Source organism: Caloenas nicobarica, chromosome 2 (genome assembly GCF_036013445.1).
Source record: "Caloenas nicobarica isolate bCalNic1 chromosome 2, bCalNic1.hap1, whole genome shotgun sequence".
NCBI lineage: Eukaryota > Metazoa > Chordata > Aves > Columbiformes > Columbidae > Caloenas > Caloenas nicobarica.
This window is the reverse complement of record NC_088246.1, coordinates 10,181,491-10,204,875: the sequence shown is the minus strand read 5'-3', so window position 1 is coordinate 10,204,875 and position 23,385 is coordinate 10,181,491. Positions and strand designations below refer to the sequence as shown.

Sequence of the window (23,385 nt, the reverse complement as noted above, 5' to 3'; positions counted from 1 at the left end):
TTAGCTTCCCTTCTAGAAGCTATTCAGCACTATCAGTCTTTAGCAAGATAATATAAATGTACTGAAAACAATGAAAGAAAAGAGTGGTTCTGCAACATTTCAAGAAAACTCAAATTATTTTATTCACAAAAGCAGAAGTCAATAAAAATATAGATATCCTGATCAGTTTTACAGACCATGTTCATTTCTTCTCTTCTTCACTGACAGGCAAAAACATCATGAAAAAAAATAGTAACAAGCATTTACATCACGAACCATTATTAACACAGATTCAGGTGAGCAAATGTTTTAAAGTTTTGCATATAATCATAAATACAAAAAAATTACAGCTCCAACAAAACATTCCAAGAAAAACAGCTCTCTTGCTTTTCCCTTTTTGTTTCTGTGCCATACTATTTTTCAGTGGTGAAAAGAGTATGTGCTGTCTCACTGGCATTGAAGAAAGTTTTTGGTTAAACAGAAATCCAGCATGAGCTCACTGCACACCGTGAATTATTTTCTCGGAACTCCAAACTCCTGTACAGACCAAATTAGGATGTTTGTGCCAGACTACTCAAGTGCAAACCTGTCCACATTGCTACTAAAGAGCTTCCTGATGCTATATTTTTGAAATTATGGAGCACCCCACACAAAAATTACTGAAGATATCCTTGTTGCTAAAATCAAACTTCTGTCAGCCCAGGGTTTACACATGAAACTGGAGCTAAATCTTTCTTCTTTTGTAGACATGAATTCTCCCTAGAAATCACAAGTGAGTTTTGTGAAATGTATACAAGCCCGGCTTTTGGGACCATGATGGAAGACAACTGAGATTAAGGAACAAGGCCAATAATTTCCGGTTTGGTTTTTGTTTGGCTTCTTTTTTGGTTTTGTTTTTGTTTTGTTTTTTTAAATCCAGCTAATAGGAATAAACCCACATCGGGAAAAATTCTCATTGGAGAGATGAAGAATTTGCGATCTCTTCCATCATAGCGATAAACCTTGACAAAACTGGTTTTAAAACAGTTTACAAAATTACAAAACAAAAAGCACACAGAAAATGCTGTTGTTTTTCAAACAGCAAGTGCTGAACTAGGAGGACAAAACACTGAAGTACAGAAAGTGACTTTAAGGAAGGGTTGTCTTGCACAGAAAATTCCAAACCCTTAATTATTACAGCCACAGTTCTGATGATCAAAATCTACAACAGTATTTCAGGTTACTGGCATGCAAAATGCTTCCTGCCTCTGCCTAAACTCCACGAATATCACAACTGGGAGAGAGTTTGCTCGTTTTAAAAACCAGAAAAATCCATTTTTGTATATAAACAATTCTTGCTACATATGAGCTACAAGAGATCATTTAGACCACGCAGCCCCTCAGGACCTGACTAACTACACCTAGGTTATTTCTCATACCTTTATCTCCGGTTCCTTAAAATATGCAGCAACAGGTCAGAGAAAAGCAGGGACTTACGCTTCATCCTGACGCCACAAAAGCAGCCGACAGGCAGGACTGACAGCGGTGGGTGACACGGGGACGCCCGACCCTCTTCTGACCACACTCTGGATGCTGACGGTGGCACAAGCTGTTGCACCAGAGTGGAATCTGGGCTGCAGTCCCACTGCTGGATGTCAGAACGTCACACTTCACGTACAGAATATACAAAACGAGACCACCGAGTACTACACACACAAGAAATGAAAAGTATTTTCAGTCAACTCACAATTCTCTATGGAAGTTTTCTGCCACTGTGCGATTCTTGCAATCACACAACTACACCTACGTGTAACTCACACTTATCCCCAGCCTGCCCTCCCTGTTGAACCTGCATTCATGGTAATTCACCGTCTCCTCTTCCAAAAGCACAAAGCGAACGTTACCAGTCATGATTGCTTGGCATGACTCCCACACCATCTTCAAAATATGAATATTTAATAGAAAATTTAAATTTACTTTTACAAAATACAGATAACAACACTACCCAATGTAGCAAAATAACGCAATTGAAAAATAATTTCAAAATATTTAAAGCATTAGGTTCTAAAATAAATAATGCTATCTAAAAGAAGTGTTCGGGTCTTGCAATTACGAGGAGGCAGTTCCACTATTACTGATCTCTTTCAACTTCTTTACAAGTTCCACAATTTATGTAGAAAAATATACAAGAAAAGGATTTGGGGATAAAGAATAGGTTGGGTATGTTAACATTTAACATAAATAAAAAGCCTAAATCAAAACCAAAAGAAAACCAATCATTTTATTTCTGTACATCAAGACTACAAATAGCATTTTAACTCTTCATTTATTACCCAAATTAAGAAATTATACATTTTTATATGGTTACTAGTAAACATCTTAAAATCACTCCGTTTTCCCACATTTAAAAGGATATTGCTGGTTACTGCTTATTAAATATGAAATCCAACAGTTTCCAGTAACAGCACTTTTTTGCATAAGAGATGAATACAAATTTGATTGTAAATTTTGATGTAAAATAAAAACCTAAAGTTCAGAGGGATGCACTGATGAATCTTACAGTTTGAACTGTAATTCCTTTTTCAAACTGACTGCAGTTCACATACGAATACCCAACAATGTGCCTACTAACAGAGGATCAGTTCCTTCCATATGAAAGCAAATTTTTTCCCCAGATGTCAAATTATATTAAGCAGCATATTCCCACCTACTTTTCTTAGCAGAAATACTGCAGGCAGATGGATATAAAAAGCTGTTTAATCACAAAAAAATACTGAATTTGACTAGTGTCTACAGCATAGATATGGTATTTAAGGTGGAGAGAATTGACAGGGAAAAGGAATGTGAACACCACAGGCTTCAAATATGAAAGATAAAGCCTGATAACTTTGGTTCAAATAATTTTAATAGTTGTTACATGTATATTTTTCCAAAGTGATGACTTCTGTATGTACTGTTTATGCAATAGGAATCTGATACATTTAAAAAAAGAAATCTGTACAGGCACGAAAGACAGAAACAGAACAGAGAAAACATGGACAGTCACGTCCATTTACGACAGTGTTCAAGTGATGATGCAGCCAAAGGCTGAACTTAAAATAATGCCAATCTGATTCCTCCAAGGTATTTCAGAAAACACAAATGGAGCATCATAAATGTTTTATCTCAGTGCCTACCATCTTGAGGGAAGGTAGTATAAACCAAAATCCATTCTGCAACAACTATGGTTTGTAAACAATTCTACAACGTAAGCAAATATGTTATGTTATCGGTAATGAGCATTTTCATCCTCTCAGTTCTAGGATATCTGCAAACATCTGCTTCACTTCCATCTAAAAGGTTAATTACAGGATGTTAGCCTCGTCTCATCCCAATGTGCTGCATGATACACAACTTTATTGCCAGTTTGTGAAATTATTTATGTTTGAACAGCACAAAGCCAAAGCTTCATCTTTGGTTAATCTCACTGAGATGTCACTGCTCTTTACATGTGCTTTTTCTTCTCATAAAACACAGAAACAGCCACACTGCACACAGCATTCCTCGTTTTGAATCATAAAGCAGTGTCAATGTAATATTAATTAATGAAAGCTAAATAAGAAATCGTGTTTAAAAATGAAACCTATTTGAGGGCATTTGATAAGACACGAGAGCTGCAGAAATCTAGAAAGAATTCCCTTAAAACTGCTCAGGTACGGGTGCTGCTTATAGAGTAGGCACTGGTTAGTTCCTCTGCAGATCATCCAAACAAGCATCGGTTCTACTCAGCTGAGTTCAAATCCAGCAGCACATTCAATGGCATAAAGAAGTTTGCTTCGCATCAGATTCTCATCATAAAACTCGGGAAGCTTCAGCAAGTTCATGCAGGTACTGGCAGTAGGTAGCCTGTCTAAATCAGATCCTCCATTGTGAATGCAAAATGCAGGATATAACTCCTGAAAAACACAACAGGAAAAAAAAAAACACACCACAAATCAAAAAATACATACCAGCTAAAACATACCCTGTAACAGCTGGCATGGATTTCTAGAAAATAAATCATCAGATTAAAATCTGTCACAGCGGCATACTGAAATGGCATTTATTTGTGTTTCTGGTGGCCCCAAAAGCACTCCCGAATTGCGTACCCCCTCCCTCTACCTCATCCCCACCAAGATCCGTTAATTTACAAAACACAAAGCCATTTACCTGGTTCTAAGGAAAAAAATAATCATTTGTTGTTGTTCATACAGTCTATCCTGCAAATTTATGATGCTACAAAACCAGCGAAACACAATACGGAAAAAGTAGTACAGCTGCATGCAAGAAATTTTTTGTTTTATTTGGGAGAAACAACTGGGATTCATAGCTTTGGCCTCTCCTTGCAAAGGCTCCCAAATGCTGGTGGCTGCTGCTGATTCTGCAGGAACAGGAAAATGCCGTGTTCTGTCATGCTGCGGTTTTCTGACAGTGAAATACATGCTGAACACAAGGAACAACGGACCACTAGCAGGAACGCAGGTAAACGGAAAAGGACATTCTGTCCTGTTCAAATGACACATGATATTTGTCATCGCATAATGAACCAGCTTCTTCTGATAATTATACTTTGTTTTTTCTTTCAGACAGGGAAGACATTGTTTCTGTACACACAAAAACCCCAAAGGCAATTTTTCTCTAGCTAATGAAGTGATGTGCTACACCAGTCGCAACATTCTTGTGTTAGAGTTTAAAGGAGTTTAAAAGTATTCCAATTTTATGCACAAATTCTACATGAGCAGTGATGTTCTGAAGAGAAAGATGAATAAGTGACCAGACCAAAGAATAAATTTAATAAATTTATACTACGACGTCAATTTCTTTCTGTGACATCAAAAAAAATCCCAAACAAATAAACAATGACCTAAACTTACATTTTCAGTGCTTTCCTTCTAGAGCTTTAGTTTGTCAGCATATCCCAGATACATAAAATAAGTTTTTCAAGTTGATGAGTATCAAGCCATCATTTTCCTTCTACTCACCACAATATACAATATTTTCTTTGTTAGAACCAAGTGTCTGACACAACACTAAAGTAATTTCTTGTTCTAAAGGGATTTCTGTCTAAATTAATCTTTCAGCAAGGCTACAACCTATGAATTTCAAGATGAACAGTACTAACGACTTCAGTGGATCTGTTCATGTGCAAGATTAAGCCCAATTTACACTACTATGGTCTAGAACTCTGAATCAAGAGGTACTTTATATTCTCCAAATAAAAAATCTAACTTTATTTAAAGTAATTACACTTGGTGTTTCTTGACAGAGTGATTATGAAGTCACTCAGCTGTTATTGGGATGATATTGATGTGCATAGTGAGTCTGTAATGACATAAGCTTGTCAAACCCTGATTATTCTTCTGATGTGATAACTATCGATCTCAGGAACAAACTTCTAAGACATTTTGTATGTAATATTTAATTGTTTTAATAACATCCATTTTTTTTTCCTTCTGAGAAAGAGTACAGTGAAACATGTATTTATTTGTTACTTCCAAAGCACTGCTTTTGCTGGCAAGAAAGTATTAATTTTATCAAATGCCTGTCTGAGGTAAAACAGTTCTGATTTTAGAAACTGGGAAAAAAAATCCCAGCTCCAAAGGCAAAAGGTCAATGAGATTCTAAGCTAAATTATTGTTCAAATGGAGGCCTTAAAAGTATTTCATGGCTAAAATGCTGCATTTTTAGTGTTCCTTTCAAAATGCTAATTGAATTCCCCTACTTTAGCTTTAAAAATGGAAAAATGAAGTTCTAAATTGAAATGTCATGCCAAGGGCACCATTTGTTGCATAATTAAATACTGTACAGCGGGAAACTGCAATAGTTTGGAAGTGAAAAGTATCATCAATTTATTATGTGACCTGATTGGAACTTAACCATTTTCAACCACACTTTAATGATTTTTTTTTTGTCCGTAACAATCATATTTATTAAACTTATTAAACTTTAATTAGCTTTAGCAAATGTTATTCTGAGTCTGAATCCAGCAGTGAGAGTTTAACATTTTTAAATGATGCAAAGCTAGCCTGGGTTATCTATAAGGAGATGTCTTGACATTCATAGCTTATCTTAAATTAACACACACTAACTTTAAGAAAAGGTGAAGGTTCCACAACATAAAGCACACTGAAGATTTCAGAGCGAGAACTAGAAATTGTTTTCCTCTCAGAAAAATACAGTACATGTATTAAAAATAGGAGCAAATTTTGAAGATAGGTTGTGTTCATGTCTACCATCAACATAAACATATTCAGACAGTTATTTGTCCAGCCATACTCAGCACTCCTGCAGCTTCACACTCTTCACCTTCACAGCAACATCAAGTGTCACGGGCTACCAAGATATTACTGCTGATGGCACTACCAGTTACCTACTGTCTTGTCCGGCAAATATTTCCCAGCAAAGCCCTGGTTTGTTGGTAAATCCGTGTTAATGAGACACGACTGCAAGCACCAAGCAAGTCCCGCCCTCCCGTCCGCTCTGTGCTGCCCAGCACAGCAGCAGTAACGCTTCTTCACTCTGCTTTCTGTTGCCAAGACTGCTGCGTGGGGCTGAGCTCGCAAGTCCGTTGTGCAGTGAATTAATCTTTTCACTTATTGCTGTCATGCTGAAAATTTGATGACTGTTTTACTTCCATTTTTTCCTAGCCAAGTACATTACAGGCAGGTTGCAGCCCATCTCCAAAGCGCACACACAAACTTCAGCTTCCCACGTTTGGCTTCTTTCTAATGTGCCACCGTCAGCCTTGATATTTTTAGACTTTTGATTCACTTCCTCCATCTCTTCAAGTGTCACACTGGCTACCTCAGAGCTGCGTAACTACATCTGCATTTCCTCCTCTTCCCTTGTAATTAAAAAGGATGGCAACAAATGGAGACTTCTGTTTACCTTGTTTCCACACAACTGGTTCCCAATTCTCCCTTCGTTACGTGACTGATATGCACTGTTCTGCCTTGATCTCATCCCACAGTTTTTTCCCCACTGTCCTATAAAATCCTGTTTGTTGACTGAGTACTGTACAGTGATATTCACACAGACTTGGCAAGTTTAAGAGAAATGCCTGCAGGCTTTCAAATAACCAACCACACAAATCAATCAATGAATACGTCAGATAGGATCCATGAGATTAAACAGCCTTCTCTGCTGCCTGCATATCCAAATCAAGTCGCCCCGGACACTCTTGACTGTTAAAGAGGATCTAGTTGGTATGTTTTGTGGCATCTAAGACATGATTCGTTTCATCCTGAAGTAGACACATGGAACAGTCAGACAAATTACCGACTGAAAGTGCCAATTCCTCTCCTTGGTGCCTAGAAAAGGAGTGTAGCTGAGCTATAGATTATACATCCTGAGGCCAGAGGATACGTTGCCCATCCACTCACTAACAGCTCCACACAGCTCTTGCAACTGGTCCGCATACTACTGTATGACAGCCCACATACGCCTTTATATATTTTAAATCATTCAAGCGTCAGAGGTCTGTGTCTGAGACCGCTGCAATTTCAATACTGGAGCATCTTCTTGCTTGTTTTCCAGAAGAAAACTAATTAGGAAAAAAGTAGATCGTCGAAGTTTGAAAATTCTAAAAGGAATTTTGTTTAATTCAGTAAGAGAAAAACAGCAATAGGTGCTACAAACATCTAAGTTGTGTGTGAGGAAGGTGGGAGTTTTTGTTCCATTTTTTACTTGTAACATGTTTATCTTGTGTCGCCCCAGGACGCATAACAGGAAAGGGTCAAGTTTGTTGTTTGTTTGTTTTAATGCTGATTAAAAAAGATACACACACAAAACCCACACAAACACACTCCACCAGAATGATCTTTCACAGTATGATTCGAAGAAAAATATCTGAATTCCTTGTCCCTATATAAAATGTTAGTATCTGTCCCTGAAGTATTTCTATAATGAGAAAATGTTCATTCATTTTACAAAACAGCTAATAAACCTATAAACCTTCAGAACTTACACAATACTTGCATTCATTTCTTATGGATTCATCTACCTATTTTACCTAACAGACACAGGAAATTAATTGCTATCCACTGCTAATTAAATAGTGTACCACAGTACCTTATAATGTGACAATTTACTAAGGATATGTACTCAAATTTTTTTAGCAACGAATCTTATTCTTACTTGTAAGGAACTGGATGATGCAATGCCTATAGTTGTTCTACTTTTGTATTAATTTTACCAAATAGTACAACAGTAAACATGCTGTTGACCACTGTAATAAAGCTGATAGAGTTTGCTATGAAGCAGTCTTTTATTTTCTTACAGAAAAACATGAAATGTTCCCACATCTTAGAGGACATGAAGTCCATGGCCAGTTCTTCATCAGAAGTTTGCAGCCCAGCTGTAACTCAAGGGTAGAACATGCCCAGAATTTAGTTTCAAAATGTCTTCAACTTGCCTCAGCCTCTCTTTCGTTTTTTTTAAGCTCTAGACAAAAGTTTTCTTCATACTTAAGCTTTACTGTAAATAGCAATCTAAAGACAGCAGCGAAATATTTAGATACAAAGGGTAATGGGCTGTGACCCTATAAGCAGATAAATGGTAATTAGAAAGAAACACAATATATCTCCCGCCTCAAATGCTTAAATTAAGAGGTTCACATTTAATAGCTGCTTTTACATCCTAAATCCTCTTTTGCCTGATTTAAATTATTCTTAACTCAACCTGTTCCTTGAAACTGGTAGCAATATTGCTTCTGTACAGTAACATGAAATGTCAGCGAGGATCTTCCATGACAAAGTAAGCACTCTAATCAACGTGGTTTTAGGCTTATCAAACTTTGCAGTTAAAGTAGAAAACAATAGAGCAACATTTCATGAAATATTTTTAAACTACTCATTATACACGCAAGTGCAAACATTGAAGCTGCTTCCGTAGTCACAGAGGAACATTCTTCTCAAATTATAAACTCCTACAGACAAGAAAAGTCTGTATCATAATCTGTAGTATTTACAAAAACTCGCCAGGAAGTCAAGAGGCTTATATACATATATACAAGCCTTATATACATATATATACACACACACATATATATATACACACACACATACCTTAAACCCCAGAAGAGGCGGTCGAGAGCAGCTTGTTACAAACTTGAGTAGTTTGCGTTTATCTTCATCAGTGAAGCTTTCTACAACTCTCCAGAATATTTTAATTACAGGATGGTCTGCTGTGTAGCCACCTATAATGAGATTTAAATGATTTATAGGTAGAATAGTTTTATGTAAGAAATAAATTCTTCAGAAAAGCAAGCATCTGTCTTGAAAAGCTTAGGGAAAATATGAAAACCAGTAGGCATACACTGCTGACTTCCAGTATCTATTGAGCTCTTTGATCACCACATTTTGAGTTTCTCATTCGTTGTTCACCTATAGCTACTATCTCCCTCAGCTTAACTGCAGTTTTCTTCATGGAATCCTATTTGTTTATTTTAAATTAATTTCATTTACTTAGTAACTTTGGATTACTGCCTTTTATTCTAAGACTGCAAAATCTGTAAGACTCCGGATGTTATTTAATGAATCATCTTCCTTTGAGGTAAGCTCAGATGTGAACTGATGATATAGTAGCTACTTTTTTATTACATTCATGATAAATGCAGGGAAAAATGAAGTAAGATACCTTGCATTTCTCACAAGGAAAAAAATAAGAGCTTTCTCTTCAGGCTGTCTGATAAATGCTAAGTATTTGAATGCCATGGTAGAAACAACCAACCCAAAGTCATTTGCAGACTTATTTTCAGGGCAACCAGACACAACATCGAGTCATATCCATTTAGGAAAAGGAATCGAATGTCCTCAAATACAAGTTTATAGCCAGATAATTCAAGTGTATTATTAATTCAATTACATAACTATATCTCCCAGCATTTATAAAAATAGGTCATAATTTTACCCAATCTTCTGAAATTCAGGTCTGTCTAGAGAATTTGGCCAAAGTTTACAAGAATGATCCTACAACTTTTTTTAAAAAAAACTAGGATAAAAAGCAAGTTTCTTTATTCCTGAGTCAGTCATAAAACATTTTTTTATCTAAGTAAAATATACTTACCTGAATAGTTTGTGAAAGATTTGAGGTCATCCAAACTAATAGGAACCTGGGCACCCGAAATGAGAACCTAACAGTGAAGGAAATCAGGCAATTACATTACAGTCAAAAATTAGTATTTATTTCTGTATAAAGCCATTCTTTTTCCGCAGTTTTAAGCAGAAGTACCTGTATTTCCTGCTGATCAAACATTCGAAGCCATTCAAGATTCACAACATTGGCCAGCCCCTGACGAAAAGCGAGGCAATGCTGTCGGATTTGCTTGTTTAACCTGTAGTCGGCCACCAGATGGATGTAGGCGATTCGGTTTGCACTGGTAACAGGAATGTCTTTTCCACCCGGCTTCAGCTCAACCACCTATAAACATAACAATTTTCATCAACTTGACTAACTTTAATTCTGTGTGCTGTAACTGTAAAATTGAACTGCAAGACGTTCCAGTAAGTGATGTATATATTTGAACTTTGCTAAATACACACAAGGATAACCACCTCAAAATAAAAGATTATGACATGTTATAAATGTAGGTTTTTTCCTGTTTACTCATAAGAGCACATTCTATGGCATCCAGTTTTTACACCTAGACCTCCAGCTGCTAATGCAGCTGACCACATGGTCTCATGGTTTATTACCAGAAAGTAGATTTGGCAAAGTCAGAGCTCTTTTATAGGAGATAAGAGGGAAATACTACATTCACCACTGCAAGTCAGAAATTGGGGTGAAAAGCTTCCCCTTGGCAAGCTCGCTCCTGCCTTCCCTGCTAATACGTGCCCTGGAAGAGGAAAGCTGGCCTTGACTGGCCATGCTCTTCTCTACCTGGTTGGTGATTGTGAATCCTGCAGGATCGCATTGCAGCAACATCCACCGAGTCAAAATTAAGATTCTGACACAAGCTTAATGTACAGAATGAGAAACATTCACAATTCATGCTGTTGAAAATCCAACTTACACATGGTCAGTGCCTCAGACAACAACAACAAAGCCTAAACCTTGTTTTTTCTGCCAAGAAGCTTTTGTCCTTCAAGTATACCAAGATACTTCAGCATGGAAGAATTTTTAATTGGAAAAACAAAAACAAAAAGCCCCACAAAGATACTGTAAGTGCATTAAGATATAAAGCAGGATCAACAGTAGTTGTTATTAAAACACTACTGACCTTTACATATTCTGCTCTTTACTATAAGATGAGTAGTAGCCAAATCTGAGGGGATTATTAGAGTACTACGAGGATTTAAAAAAATAATGAAAAGCTGAGATACGGTCACCTTCTGACGCCTTCAGAAAAAAAGTCTGTTTTTCTACAATCTGGAGTCAGCAATTTATTTTTTTTTTTAATAACTGTGCATTTCAGACTGTGGTAAAAATCACATCTTTAGAGGACAGAGAAATAAATGCATGAATAACTTCTTTTGTAACATGCTACTTCATAATGTGAGCTGTTCCAGTACTAAGCAAAATGCAAAGCGTTAAGATTAAAAATTCGCAGTGCTTTTGAGCATTCAGATTTTCACTTGATTCATAGGTTTTAAAGGCCAAAAGAGAACATTAAGATCTGTGAATCTGACCTCCCAGAAAACACAGGCCAGAGGATTCAGTCTAAAGATTCCTGTATTTAACTCAATAAATCCATAGATGAGTTAGAGCACATTTTTTAAAGAGACAGGCAATCCTGGCGTCAAGACTCAATGTGATGGAGTATTTACCACTTTCCTTGATAAGCCAGAACAACCTGAATTACAACAGGTGTTAAAAATATGTCTGTCTTCCCACTTTCATCCTTCAACTGCAAGCTTCTTGCTTTTGTTATGTCTACAGTAAAAAAACAACACAAAACAAAACAAACACAACTCATCAATACTCCACCACATCTGTGAGCAGGTAGTTCTGACTGTGTTTAAATCCTGGAGAATTAAGTCAGCTGCAGGTGTCGATTTAGCTGACTCTGTTTCACACCCTCCCAAGGGGCCTTCTCTGGGGTGCAGCCCCTGGGGAGACTGGCCAGTCGAGAGGGTACAGACCAGGACCCGGTGCCACTCACTGGCCCGGAGATGAGGATATTTTTACTGATAAAGTCCACAAGGAGTATTACTCGGAGCATGGGATGTGTTTCACACCGCAGTGGAAGCATCTGCTGAGAAGGGGCCCCTGCGCTGCTCAGCTTTCTCCTCTGCTACCGCAGGCAACAACGCGGTCCAGAAATGTTTCATCCCGCTATAGTAGCTTTGCTGTTGTGACTGGAAAGTTAGTCAATAACTGGATTTCTCTAACGATTAGAAACATTTCCACTTCAACTCCAATAGGTCAAGTTCGTTCATACCCATTGTTCTCATTTCAATATTGTCCTGTAGCTTAACCAGCTCTTTCCTTCCTCCTCAATTACATCCCTGATGTATTACTTATGGGCAGCAACTACATTAATCTTCCCAGTGCCTCCTTCAGTGAACTAAGTCAGTCAAGCTCTTTTAATCTCCTCTTATAAAATACCATTTTACAAGGCCTAACAAGATTAGAAAGCTTTCTCTTATTTACTATTTAATTTCTTGTCCTCCTTAGCTACAGGATCAGCGCTATCAGTGATATCGCAGATGAAGAGATCCTTGTTGAGACCTCAACACTACTAATACTTGGCTATCTGCCCACTTACCCATCTCTATTTGTTTTTCAGAACTGCATTATTACCTGTTCTTTTGTCACTACTTCACCAAATACAACTGAAGTGTGGTTGACACTGAATTTGGCCGTATTAAAGCATATTTGTATCTCCTAGCTCATCTTCATCTTAAGAATACAGACACAAACAAAACCAGTTATTATTCCATCTGCGTACAATATTTTCTGTGAGGTCAGTATTTACGAAAAAAAAATGCTTGAACTGAATTCCTTTTAAAATAGCAAAAGGGAAGCAATGGCAGGGTGTTTTATTACAGAAAACTGTTGCATTTTAAGATTCATTCCAGCAACAGGTGAAGCAAAATGTCTGACCTTCCCTGCAGGTCAGCAAATTGAGATCAGGACACAGATTAATTTATGCTCATGTTTGCATTATGATAGTATTGTGTCCACAGTGGTCTAAGGATGTCAGGAGAGCTGTATTTATTGTATAATAAAAGTTATTCTCTGTCTCTATAATGTTCTTCCTGCAAATCAGAGAAAAAAAAAAAGTGGTGTACTCTGACAACTATTTTTAGAAAATAAGAAATTTAAATCCTATTTTTCATTTTATTTTTATATTTGTAAGTAGCAAACCTTGATATCTGACCCAGCAACACTTGTGCAGCTCCCCTTCCCCCTCGCAACCCTGCAGTGCCATAGGTGAAACTACAGCAGGTCACCGAATTTCCCAGGGTTTCCCAGTCATCTAACTCTCCATTCTCAGAGTTTGTCAATGTGAGGTTAATTCTGACATCGTTTTGTCAAAGTATCATCACAGTCTGAAACAAAAGGGCTAATGTAGCAGGAAGAATAAATATAAAACAGAAGAGAGAAAATAGTAACACTTATTAGCAGTAAGACTATAGTAAATGTCAATGCAGTCCACTTTTTACTCATTCGGTGTTTTCATGGCATTTTAAAGAAACTGTGATAGAAGTCCCACTTAATTCTGAATGTCAGGAATTATTGTTGAAGTGTTCCTTTTCAAAAATGGCACAACACCATTTATTACACCTTAAAAGATTCAGCGGCTTGCATTTTTATTTTTATCCATCCAATTTTCGCCACTAGATGGTGCAAGATAATAACAGAGGTTACACAGAATGGGTGAGAACAGAAAACTACCCAAAATGTGCAGACTCATGTCATCATCTTATTTTCTAGCTTGTAGATCTAAGTTTGGGGGAAAAATCATTTTAACTTGGTTCATTATCAAAATCACATATTTTAAAAGCAATTAAATCATACATATTTAAATATACTTATTTAGCTAAGTATTAAGATCATTCAGACAGTACCACGAATTACTGAATTCAATTTAATATTCACAAAGTATGCCTTCAAAATGAAGGGGCAATATGAAAATGGGATAGAAAAGTCCCATATTTGTAAAAATCTGCAAGAAAATGTGCTTTCTACTTTTTACTTCTGTCCATAGTACTATTGCATCAGGCCTCTGACTGAAAGTCAGATACATTCAGAACTACAGTTGCATTCCCTGAGGGTTTTCTTGGCTATAAATTCAACTCTATGTCTCTGCAGGAACATACTAAAAATGTGATTGACTTACATTTGTATTCTTATTTAAGAAAACCACCACGGTTTGTAAAAAAGAAAAAAAAAAGTAAATGTCCTTTATGTACAGTTGCAGATCAAGTGAATAGTTCAGACTACCATTTTCAATTTTTATGTCTACTATATTATGAACGTTATGATGATAATGAAAATACACACCAAAAAAAAAAAAATCAGGAAAATGGTGAATAACATTTGTCAAGCAGAATTCAGGGGATTTATCTTCTGGCTTATTGATAATAATCTGTCACACAAAGTCAATTTGTGATGTGATTAGAGGCAGAAAACGGCAAGTAGCTGTTGGCAGACAATGGTAGTGGCTGCTCGCTCAGATCTGGCGGGGCAGCTGCTTCCCAAGCCAATGGAGAAAAAGGGAATATTTAGAGAGTAAAGTGGGAAAAATTTTAGGAGAGAATAAGGGACTTGTCATCTAGAATTCTCGTTTCGTGTACAAAAACAAGACACCTATCTTCGGTGCAATTCCAAAAAGCACACTAACAGATAGTCAAGAATTCTTACAAACTTGTTTTTAGGACAGGTGAAAATATTTTACCTTTTCTCTTAGACTCTAACCACCTTTGTTGATATCACCGCTGAAGATTTTCCCCCTTCTGAAAATAGCTCAATAAAGGTTTTCTTTCTTTCCCTGTCATCTGCCTTCCAGATGTTCAGGCCAGAGTTCCAGGTAGGAGATTGCATTTGAATGCCTAAGAAAGCGTTTGCCGTAAATGTGATAAATCTGCCTGAGATGGATCAGCCTCAACATAAGTATTTTGCTTCTGAAAAACCTCCAAAATCACTCATCTAATCCCCAGTATCCTAGTAAAGAGGTTGCCAAGACAGAAACTTTGAGAATTATTTTTTTTAAGGCTTCAAAATTTTCTCTAAGGGAAATTTAAAGGCAAAGAACTCTCCTTTAGTGAACCAACGTATTTTCAGTAACAGCAAAGGCATTCACATCTGTTTAAAAAGCCAAGGAAAGTGTCATGACACCAAGCTCTATACTATATGGATTTCACAGAAACTGCTGCCATATTATACGTTATGGTGCTTTTCTGTGGATTTGTGTTTCTTCTGATCATATTCAACTGTTCCGATCCATGTAACCTCAAGAATCAATGTTTGAGAAGACTCGCTGGAGTACAGAATCAAACATTTTTGAAGGAAGACAAATAGATTTGGAATCCTGCTCTCTTCCCTTGGGCTGTCAGAAAATTGTCTTCCTCATTGCTGGGGGTGGGGAAGAGGAGAGGGAGGTCTGAAAAGAGGTGGTATTTTCTTGAATTTGTTAACCTTACACTTACTATAAGCATTTTACAACCATTTTACCACCACCTAATCTACAAGATAAAAGAAAAAATAAAATCAATACGCACAGCTACTTGAAGACACCTGGAACTACAGGCTGACATTCTTTTGAGATTTTTTTTTTACTGGCTACCATTTGATGCAGCAGATCCAACGTTTGAAATCTAGGCTGGTATCACTGCATTAGATAGTTCTTTATCAAAAGCTAAAGCTATTTGGGGTTGGAAGATAAGGTTGATGGCATAGCTCCCCTAATTAGCAGGTCTAATGTGCAAATTATTAAGTACCTTTTTCAACTTCTGGTGAATGCACTTTGACAATAGTTTAATGGGATCTAAAAGCACATTACAGGATTGAAATCAATACGCTGATAATAGAATTTCTACCTTCTACTACTGACAGAGGCAATAGAGCCCCTTTTGAATGTGTCTTTCATTGCAGATAATGCTTTTGTGCCACAATTGCTGGATGGACACTGTCACAAGGATAGCTATTTACAATGATAGATTTATGATGCATTTATTGGGCACTAATTTATTAGACACTAAAGTGGTTGTTTAGCTGAAAACTAGAGGTAATGTACATTCCAGATAAAGAGTGCAAATTAAGCTCTTTTCCCAAAGTGAATTAGCCTTACCTTGACACAATTAATTAGTATGCAATGGTTAACCGAGTCACATACCAGACAAAATGTATTTATCCATATAAGGTTTATTAAGGTAATGAAATGAAGTATAAAAAGTAACTTGTTGCATTAAAACACAGACGACAGCAACAGAACCAATTATTAATAGTTCTGTTGAACTACACTAACATGCAGCCTCATTAAAAGATGGTTAATATTTCACAGCTACAGTGTTCTCTCTCCAAGTATAAACATAGTGATACATCATCAGAATATTTAATTTAACTTACATTTCATTTTGTTACTCAGAAACTCACTATTTAATCTTCCTTTTAAAGTTATGCTGAACAATTAAAAGTCAAGAGTCTTGATCATACCAGCCATAGCCCTCAGAGGATTTTAATGAACAAATCAGGCTTCTTGCAAGAATGCACTTTTTACAAGTTTTTGTTGCAGTAGGTAGAGTTGGCAATATCTCTACCTTGGATCTCCTCTTATGTTTTTTCTGAGCTATTTCTCTTTTTTATGTCCTTCTACCTTATTGCTGAGGTAGGTTCTAACTTGTGTGGCTAATTTTTGAAGACGTGCAGAGTAGACGTATAAAGTATGAAAACCAAAACCCCTCCAGAAAATATTAGCTACTTTTCATTTTTAATCAGAGACTAAACTGGATTTGTATTCGCTGCATATTCTACAGAAACCCATTCAGGATCAGTCACAGCACACGCTACAACAGAGCAGGTGCCCCACTGTACCGTGCTGTACAATAGAACAGGCGCCCTAAGAATGTGTTTTCTGATATGCCTGTATCACATGCCTTTATTTCAAGTTTTCGAGTGTTTTTTTAAAGAGCGCAGGTCAGAAGTTTTCATATAAGGAGTGTAACCTAGGGAAAAAATGACGTATGGTGTATTTTTAATATGAAACATTACTTCTATCAGGCAATTGTTGACTCTCCCCTTCAGTATGATTCAGGAACCCCAAATCTGAAGATACTATTTTAAAATTATGATGTGATACAGGTTTTAGGATCTTCCAAAATGACAGGAAATTGATGACAGAAGAGTAAAGATAAAGTCTGAGCCCGATGCTATTAAAGCTGAAGTCTCCCCCATCAACCTTGTTATGATTTCAGCAGCAGCAGAGAACTCCAGCTTATCATTTCCAGAAGCAGCTGCCGCATCGCAGCTTTGGTGCTGCTCCGGTGAGATGTGCCTGGCCCAGGTTCCCCAACCAACAGGCAAACCCAAGAGAACTGCTCACCCCCGGCCAGAGTCTCTGCTTCTTCCACAAGAAACAAGGCTGAATTTGGATGCTGCTGTATGTCAGTATATGGTCAGGTCTACTTTTTTGATCCAACTATTAAATACCATCATCAAGTGTTAAGTAGGCCATAAGTAGTATGCAATTTTCAGTCCTCGAAAACAAAAGCAGCAGCATGACAGGAGACTTTAACTAAGGAGGTTCATCAGCTTTTCAAGCTTTAGTGACACCGCTTTTCTACTATGAGCATAAGTGAACTTTTGAACTCACAACAGAGCAAATAAAAGCCATAATCAAATTCTATAGTACAACTGCATTTAAAAACTCATACTTAAGGACCTAATTAACTGGCCTTAACTACCTGCTTCTTAGAAGCACTGAACACCCATTTCTCTCCTTTGACTCACCTGGTGTGTCAGCCTCTTAAAAAAAAAAATAAAATGAGACAAAAAAAAATTAAGGTCTAATTTCAGGCCCTCTACTTTGAAAAGTACAGCAAAAGGAGACAACACTTATCTCACAATAAAGCATCACTATTACTTTAAACCATACTGTTTTCTGGCTCCAAAACCAGGCAGTACTTCTATAGTTTATGTATCATCCTTTACAATTATTTGAGGTGTAATCAAAGAAACAACATAAAATATTTTGTTCAAAAAATTATCTCAGCCAACAGAATGCTTCATGTATCACTGTTAGGAAATGATCACTACAATTTACTATCTAAAAGACCTGACCTTTAAATCATCATCAAAAGTTTGGGGTTTTTTTAAGCACAAGACTAGTTATTATCTACTCCAAATACTGAGTCAGAATCCCGATGATGCTTCACAACATACAGCATTTTTAAGAGTTGTTCCTTATAACTTTCAAATTAAAAAAATAATTAGTGGGTGTAGTAATGATTCCTCAGTCATTAAAAGGAGAAGAAAAAAAAAATCTAAAGCCATTCTTACCTGTGCTTCCCCAAGGTCATTATTTACCACAGTGAAGTTTAGTCCAAGTTCTTCTACATCTCCTTCATAGCTCTTGAGAAAAAGCAAATTTTTGTACATTTCAGGATCTAATGAAGCTAAATGATGAATGTCAACATCAGCACTTGTCCCCAGTAATTTTGAGAGGAAAAAACTAGCAAATGGCAGCTCCACCAGCATATTTTCATAAAGAGCCTGAAAAACAAAATCATTAAAAGCACATTAGCTTTTCTTGTTGTAGATCCAGGAATTCTGAAAGCTATTGTGTGTTTCTCAATTTTTTTGGTAATTCCTTCTTAATTTGGTGCCTGAACAGGATCTTCTGGCATGGCAATAGCCCACACATTGCATGAATGTAAAAATATTCAACAGAAGTTTGAAATTTGAATATCCTTGTGAAATGCCAAGCTCCAAAACATTACAAATTAATTATGTTGCAATTTAAAAGGTAAGGTCACTTGCTTATCTGTCATTAACCTTCTTGTCCAAAGGATGAGAGCACATGGGAGGTGTATTGATTGCACAGATGGGCAAGAAAAGCCAAGTTTGCTAAAGGACAATGCAACTGCATCAAGAATGGCTTCCAAAACAGTGAGCATCTGTACCACCATTAGCATCATCATAAACAATATTTTTCCATTTATATCAATTGCTCGATATAAAATAGTCAGCCCCTTAAAAATAACTATGTAACACCAGAACATTTCAAACTAATCCAAATAAACTATTTCTCTTGCATGTTATAGAGACTCATCGCTGCGTATTTTTGGTGAATTCTACTGCTTAATAGCACCAAACCACCCGAATTTCCACGCTGGGAGTTTATTAGTTATGCCTGTATCATATGACCAATCCTTCCTATGCCTGTTACATTTCTCAAAAGATTACTGAGCTGAAAATGAGCTTGACTTGAATATGCAGCACTCATGAAAAATATATTTTTACTGTAAACTGAGAGTTTATTTGAAAATTTTCAAAAAATATGCACAAAACACCAGCTATACCACTTTTAGTTGATCTACTGTGTGACCATATTGCAATGTAACATAAAGCAACTTTGTATATTTTCCATACAATAAGTAACAATTTATTGTTGATGGGAAGAAAAAAAGTACTTCTGGTAGCTCTGAAAAGAAGCAGAGATGGAAACCCCAGAGCTAGAAAGAAAAAGCATGACAACGTCTAGGGAAAGCCCACATGAATAAAGGAAAAATAGATGACGATTGCCTTTAAAAGCCATTCCCAAAGCACGCTGTCTGTGCAGAGCCTCTCTCATCATCTGGTTTGTTTGCCACATCAGCACCTCAAGCAATGAGAACCAAATCTTTACAGTGTCATTAATATCACTGCCAGGCTGATCAGGAAAAGCATCACCACCATACACCATTGTTTGTTCCCTTTTACTCTTCAAGAGCCATGTTTTGGTGTTAATTCCTCCATAATCTGCTGCAAACTTAGAAAAGGAAGCACAAGGAGCAAAAAAGGAAAAAGGAATAAATGAAACTGTAATCACTCAATGATATTCCAACAAAGGCGTTAAGAAAAACATACACAATTCCTTAAACTTTTGAAAGAACAATTCTATGAGGTGAGTTAGACCTTGCAGAAAGAAGTGAGAATAACGAGTTCAAAGCCAAAGGGTGCATTATATTTAGAGCTATATGATTTATTCAAGGTGTAGAAGTCGAAATCCTCATTTGTATAGTTGACTTTAAAAGCAAACTAGAGGGATAAATCATTAATTTGCAATGTATAAGGTCAGTGTTTGCTGTTCCTGCATTAGTAACAATAAAGCCATTGTAATTCCTTAAATATATCAAAGCTACCCGAATTTAAAATGGAATTCCATCTATGACTCATAAAATGTAAATGCAGAGCTGTAATTTTTTTTTTTACACAAGGCAGGTTTAAGCCTTTAGAGCATTTAATATACAAGGACTAATAAATGATAGCACTAAAAACTATGATCACATCAGCTAAATGGATTATAAATTAAATTTCCATAATGTATGCAACTGAAATACAAATGTAGACATAAATCAAGGTATTTTCTAAACACAGGTTAATTACACAAATTCAAAACCTGTCTATTTTTTATGCAAAATAATCCACTTAGCATTTTTCAAACTGGGCTTAAGTCTTAGCCACTTGCAACACTTGATCCTAGAAGCCTATCAATAATTCCTTGTCAGGAAAAAACAGCAATAGGTATATTGAAGAAACCTGTACGTTATTTTTCAAGTGTCTGTCTTTTATGAGTGTTTATTGCTAGAAATTGTGCCAAAATGATTTGAAATAAAAAGGATTAATTATAGTAGAAGCTTTTTAATATAAGTGAGTGCAGCTGCAATGCAATTAATGCAAATTGTGATGCTATCAGGAAAATAAATGTGAACAACATCACTGGCTATTTCTGTTTGCTGCCAAATAACTTCAGTAATTTACTACATTAAGAATCAATAAAAAAATAATGCATTTCAAATGCATCACTATTAATCTTCAGGTAGTTCCAAAGTGAACATTTATAACTTCATCTAAAAACTATATAAAGCATTTTTAAATAAACTAAATTGTGCAACTTGAGAATAACTTTAATTACTCCTTCTATTAGCTAAGTGATTGCAATGTTAAAACAAAGTATTTTTGGAAAGAAGACAAAGAGTAGTGTTTTAATTAGTTTGAAAGTCAAGCTGTCCTAATACAGTTTAATAAAAAATGCACTGAAACTCTGGTAAATCATTATAAACTCTTTGTTTCAGAGGTAAATTACGCCATTCCAGCTCCAGCACTGTGCAGAAATGCTGCAAAATGCTGCGTACAATTGTATGTGATTAAATAAACCAAAACTTTAATTTTCAGTTTCAATGTAACCTCCCCGTTTCTCAGCCACCATAAACTGATCAAACCACCACCAAAGATGTGGTTCTACCCATTCCTGCCAGAGCGATGAATTAAGTCAGCTTGCCAATCCAACTGGGTTTGTTTGTGAGTAATTATACAGTAGAGGTTCCATGAGCATTACAACACGCTGAATAAGGTTCCAATTTTGCACATTATTTATGTTGTGCTTTGTTTGGGTTGTTGGGTTTTGGGTCTGGGGGGTGGGTGGGTACTGGTGGACACAGCACAGACACTGTTTGAAGTTGAGTCTTGTTCTGAATCAGAATCAGATGCAGCTGAAACTGGGTAGGAACAGCAAGACCATTTGTTTCAACGGGTGCACAACCTTAGAGCAGCCAGTTGCCCTTCAAAGTCCACCCTGACGAGTATTTTTCTTCCTGCAGCTCATCTAACGGCCAAAAGGGGAGGTTCACTCCATCCCTTTTTTCCTTAGTGAATTGTCTTGGGGGAGCTGTAAGTTACCTGATTTTAAGCTTAGTTTTCTGCCCGTTGAGCTCCCTGAACTGGCCTTCTGCAACATCGACACGAAGGAGGCAGGAGCCCAGCATCAGTGACAGGCATGGGACTGGTGACCACACTAAGGTCATGATCTCCCCACAGAAGGAGTCCTCTTTTTCCCTCCAGCAGCCAACGAGCAATAATGCTGACAGAAGAAAGCAGCTTGCTCCTCCAGGTGACTGTTCGACTGTAAGTCAGAAGTTCCTGTTCATACTCTGCTTCAATAGATTGAAGCCAGCAAGCTCAACCGATACATATTTTAAAACTAAATCTCTTCTCAAACTTCAAGTACTCTCACCCATCGGTAAGTTTCCTTTAACTCTTATGGTTGTTACCTATGGGACCGATACCATTCTACGATGAATTCTGAGAGTTCACATTCCCAACTTTCCTATCCAATGAGTCCCTTACTTCATTATCTCTATCCTACAGTCCCGTAAACTGCAATTGACTTATATAAAACAAAAAGAAAATCCAGATCGGAAGCCACGAAAGGAGCAATTGGTGGTCAAATATAACATTAGGGGTGACCTCATTAACGTTTATAAATATGTAAAGGGTGAGTGTCACGAGGATGGAGCCAGGCTCTTCTCAGTGACAACCAATGATAGGACAAGGGGCAATGGGTACAAACTGAAACACAGGAGGTTCCACTTAAATTTGAGAAGAAACTTCTTCTCAGTCAGGGTAACAGATACTGGAACAGGCTCCCCAGGGAGGTTGTGGAGTCTCCTTCTCTGCAGACATTCAAACCCGCCTGGACACCTTCCTGTGTAACCTCATCTGGGTGTTCCTGCTCCAGCGGGGGGATTGGACTGGATGATCTTTTGAGGTCCCTTCCAATCCCTAACATTGTGTGATTAGACTTCTGGTTTCTAACATTTGGGGGCGGAGGGAGAAAAAAACCAAACACCTTAACAGAGTCTATACACCTCTGCCTCCTCAAAAGGCTGGGAGTGCTGGAATACCACTTTTAGTAAAAGTGCAGTTTGCAGACGCAAGCTTGGGGCAAGAGGTTAAGTCCAGCCTAAGCAGAGACAGGGCTGTCCACACCAAGGACAACCACACCGGCTCTGTAACGCTCGGAGGGGGACGCATTCCCAGCAGCTAAAAGGTTACGTCTGCTGAAAGGGCCGACCTGGATTTCCCAGCGCTATTTCAAACTCATGTAGGTTAGGGATGCTCTTTAGGTAAGGCTAGGACATCTCTAGATAACCATTGAAATTTTAAAAAGCTTCTGAAACAACTAAACACAACAAAAAGCAAACAAACAAATCAGTTTTTCAGTAATAAATTATTTTGGCTACTCTTCACCCCAGTGTTTTCCCAATTATCTGAAAATGCCTTAGTGGCTTTATTTTTCCCCTCCAATAAATGGTTAAAAGAGGATTTTTTTCTGGTTAGAAGGCCAAGAGCAATTATTTCACTATGGAAGAAGTAGGATTCAGTAAAAGGAACTTCATACACCTCCCCCTCTGTGTGCAAATGCCTGCAGAACACACCAGAATGTTAAAAACAAGCAAAACAGCAGAAAGCCTACTGTGCTTAGTA

General features: G+C 37.1%; 1 protein-coding gene across 2 annotated transcripts in view; it reads right to left on the bottom strand.

Annotated features, from left to right (window-relative positions):
• Positions 1-97: 97 nt before the first annotated feature.
• Positions 98-23,385, bottom strand: part of UBE3C (ubiquitin protein ligase E3C) — an 81,030-nt gene continuing 57,742 nt past the window's right edge. For both annotated transcript variants that reach the window (XM_065628421.1, XM_065628422.1), the window contains exons 19-23: positions 18,418-18,630; positions 10,207-10,395; positions 10,042-10,108; positions 9,042-9,172; positions 98-3,893 (exon numbers count right to left, since the gene is read on the bottom strand). In XM_065628421.1, the coding sequence (XP_065484493.1) occupies positions 3,723-3,893; positions 9,042-9,172; positions 10,042-10,108; positions 10,207-10,395; positions 18,418-18,630 (771 nt within the window). In that variant the 3' untranslated portion in view covers positions 98-3,722. The remainder of the gene's footprint in view (positions 3,894-9,041; positions 9,173-10,041; positions 10,109-10,206; positions 10,396-18,417; positions 18,631-23,385) is intronic.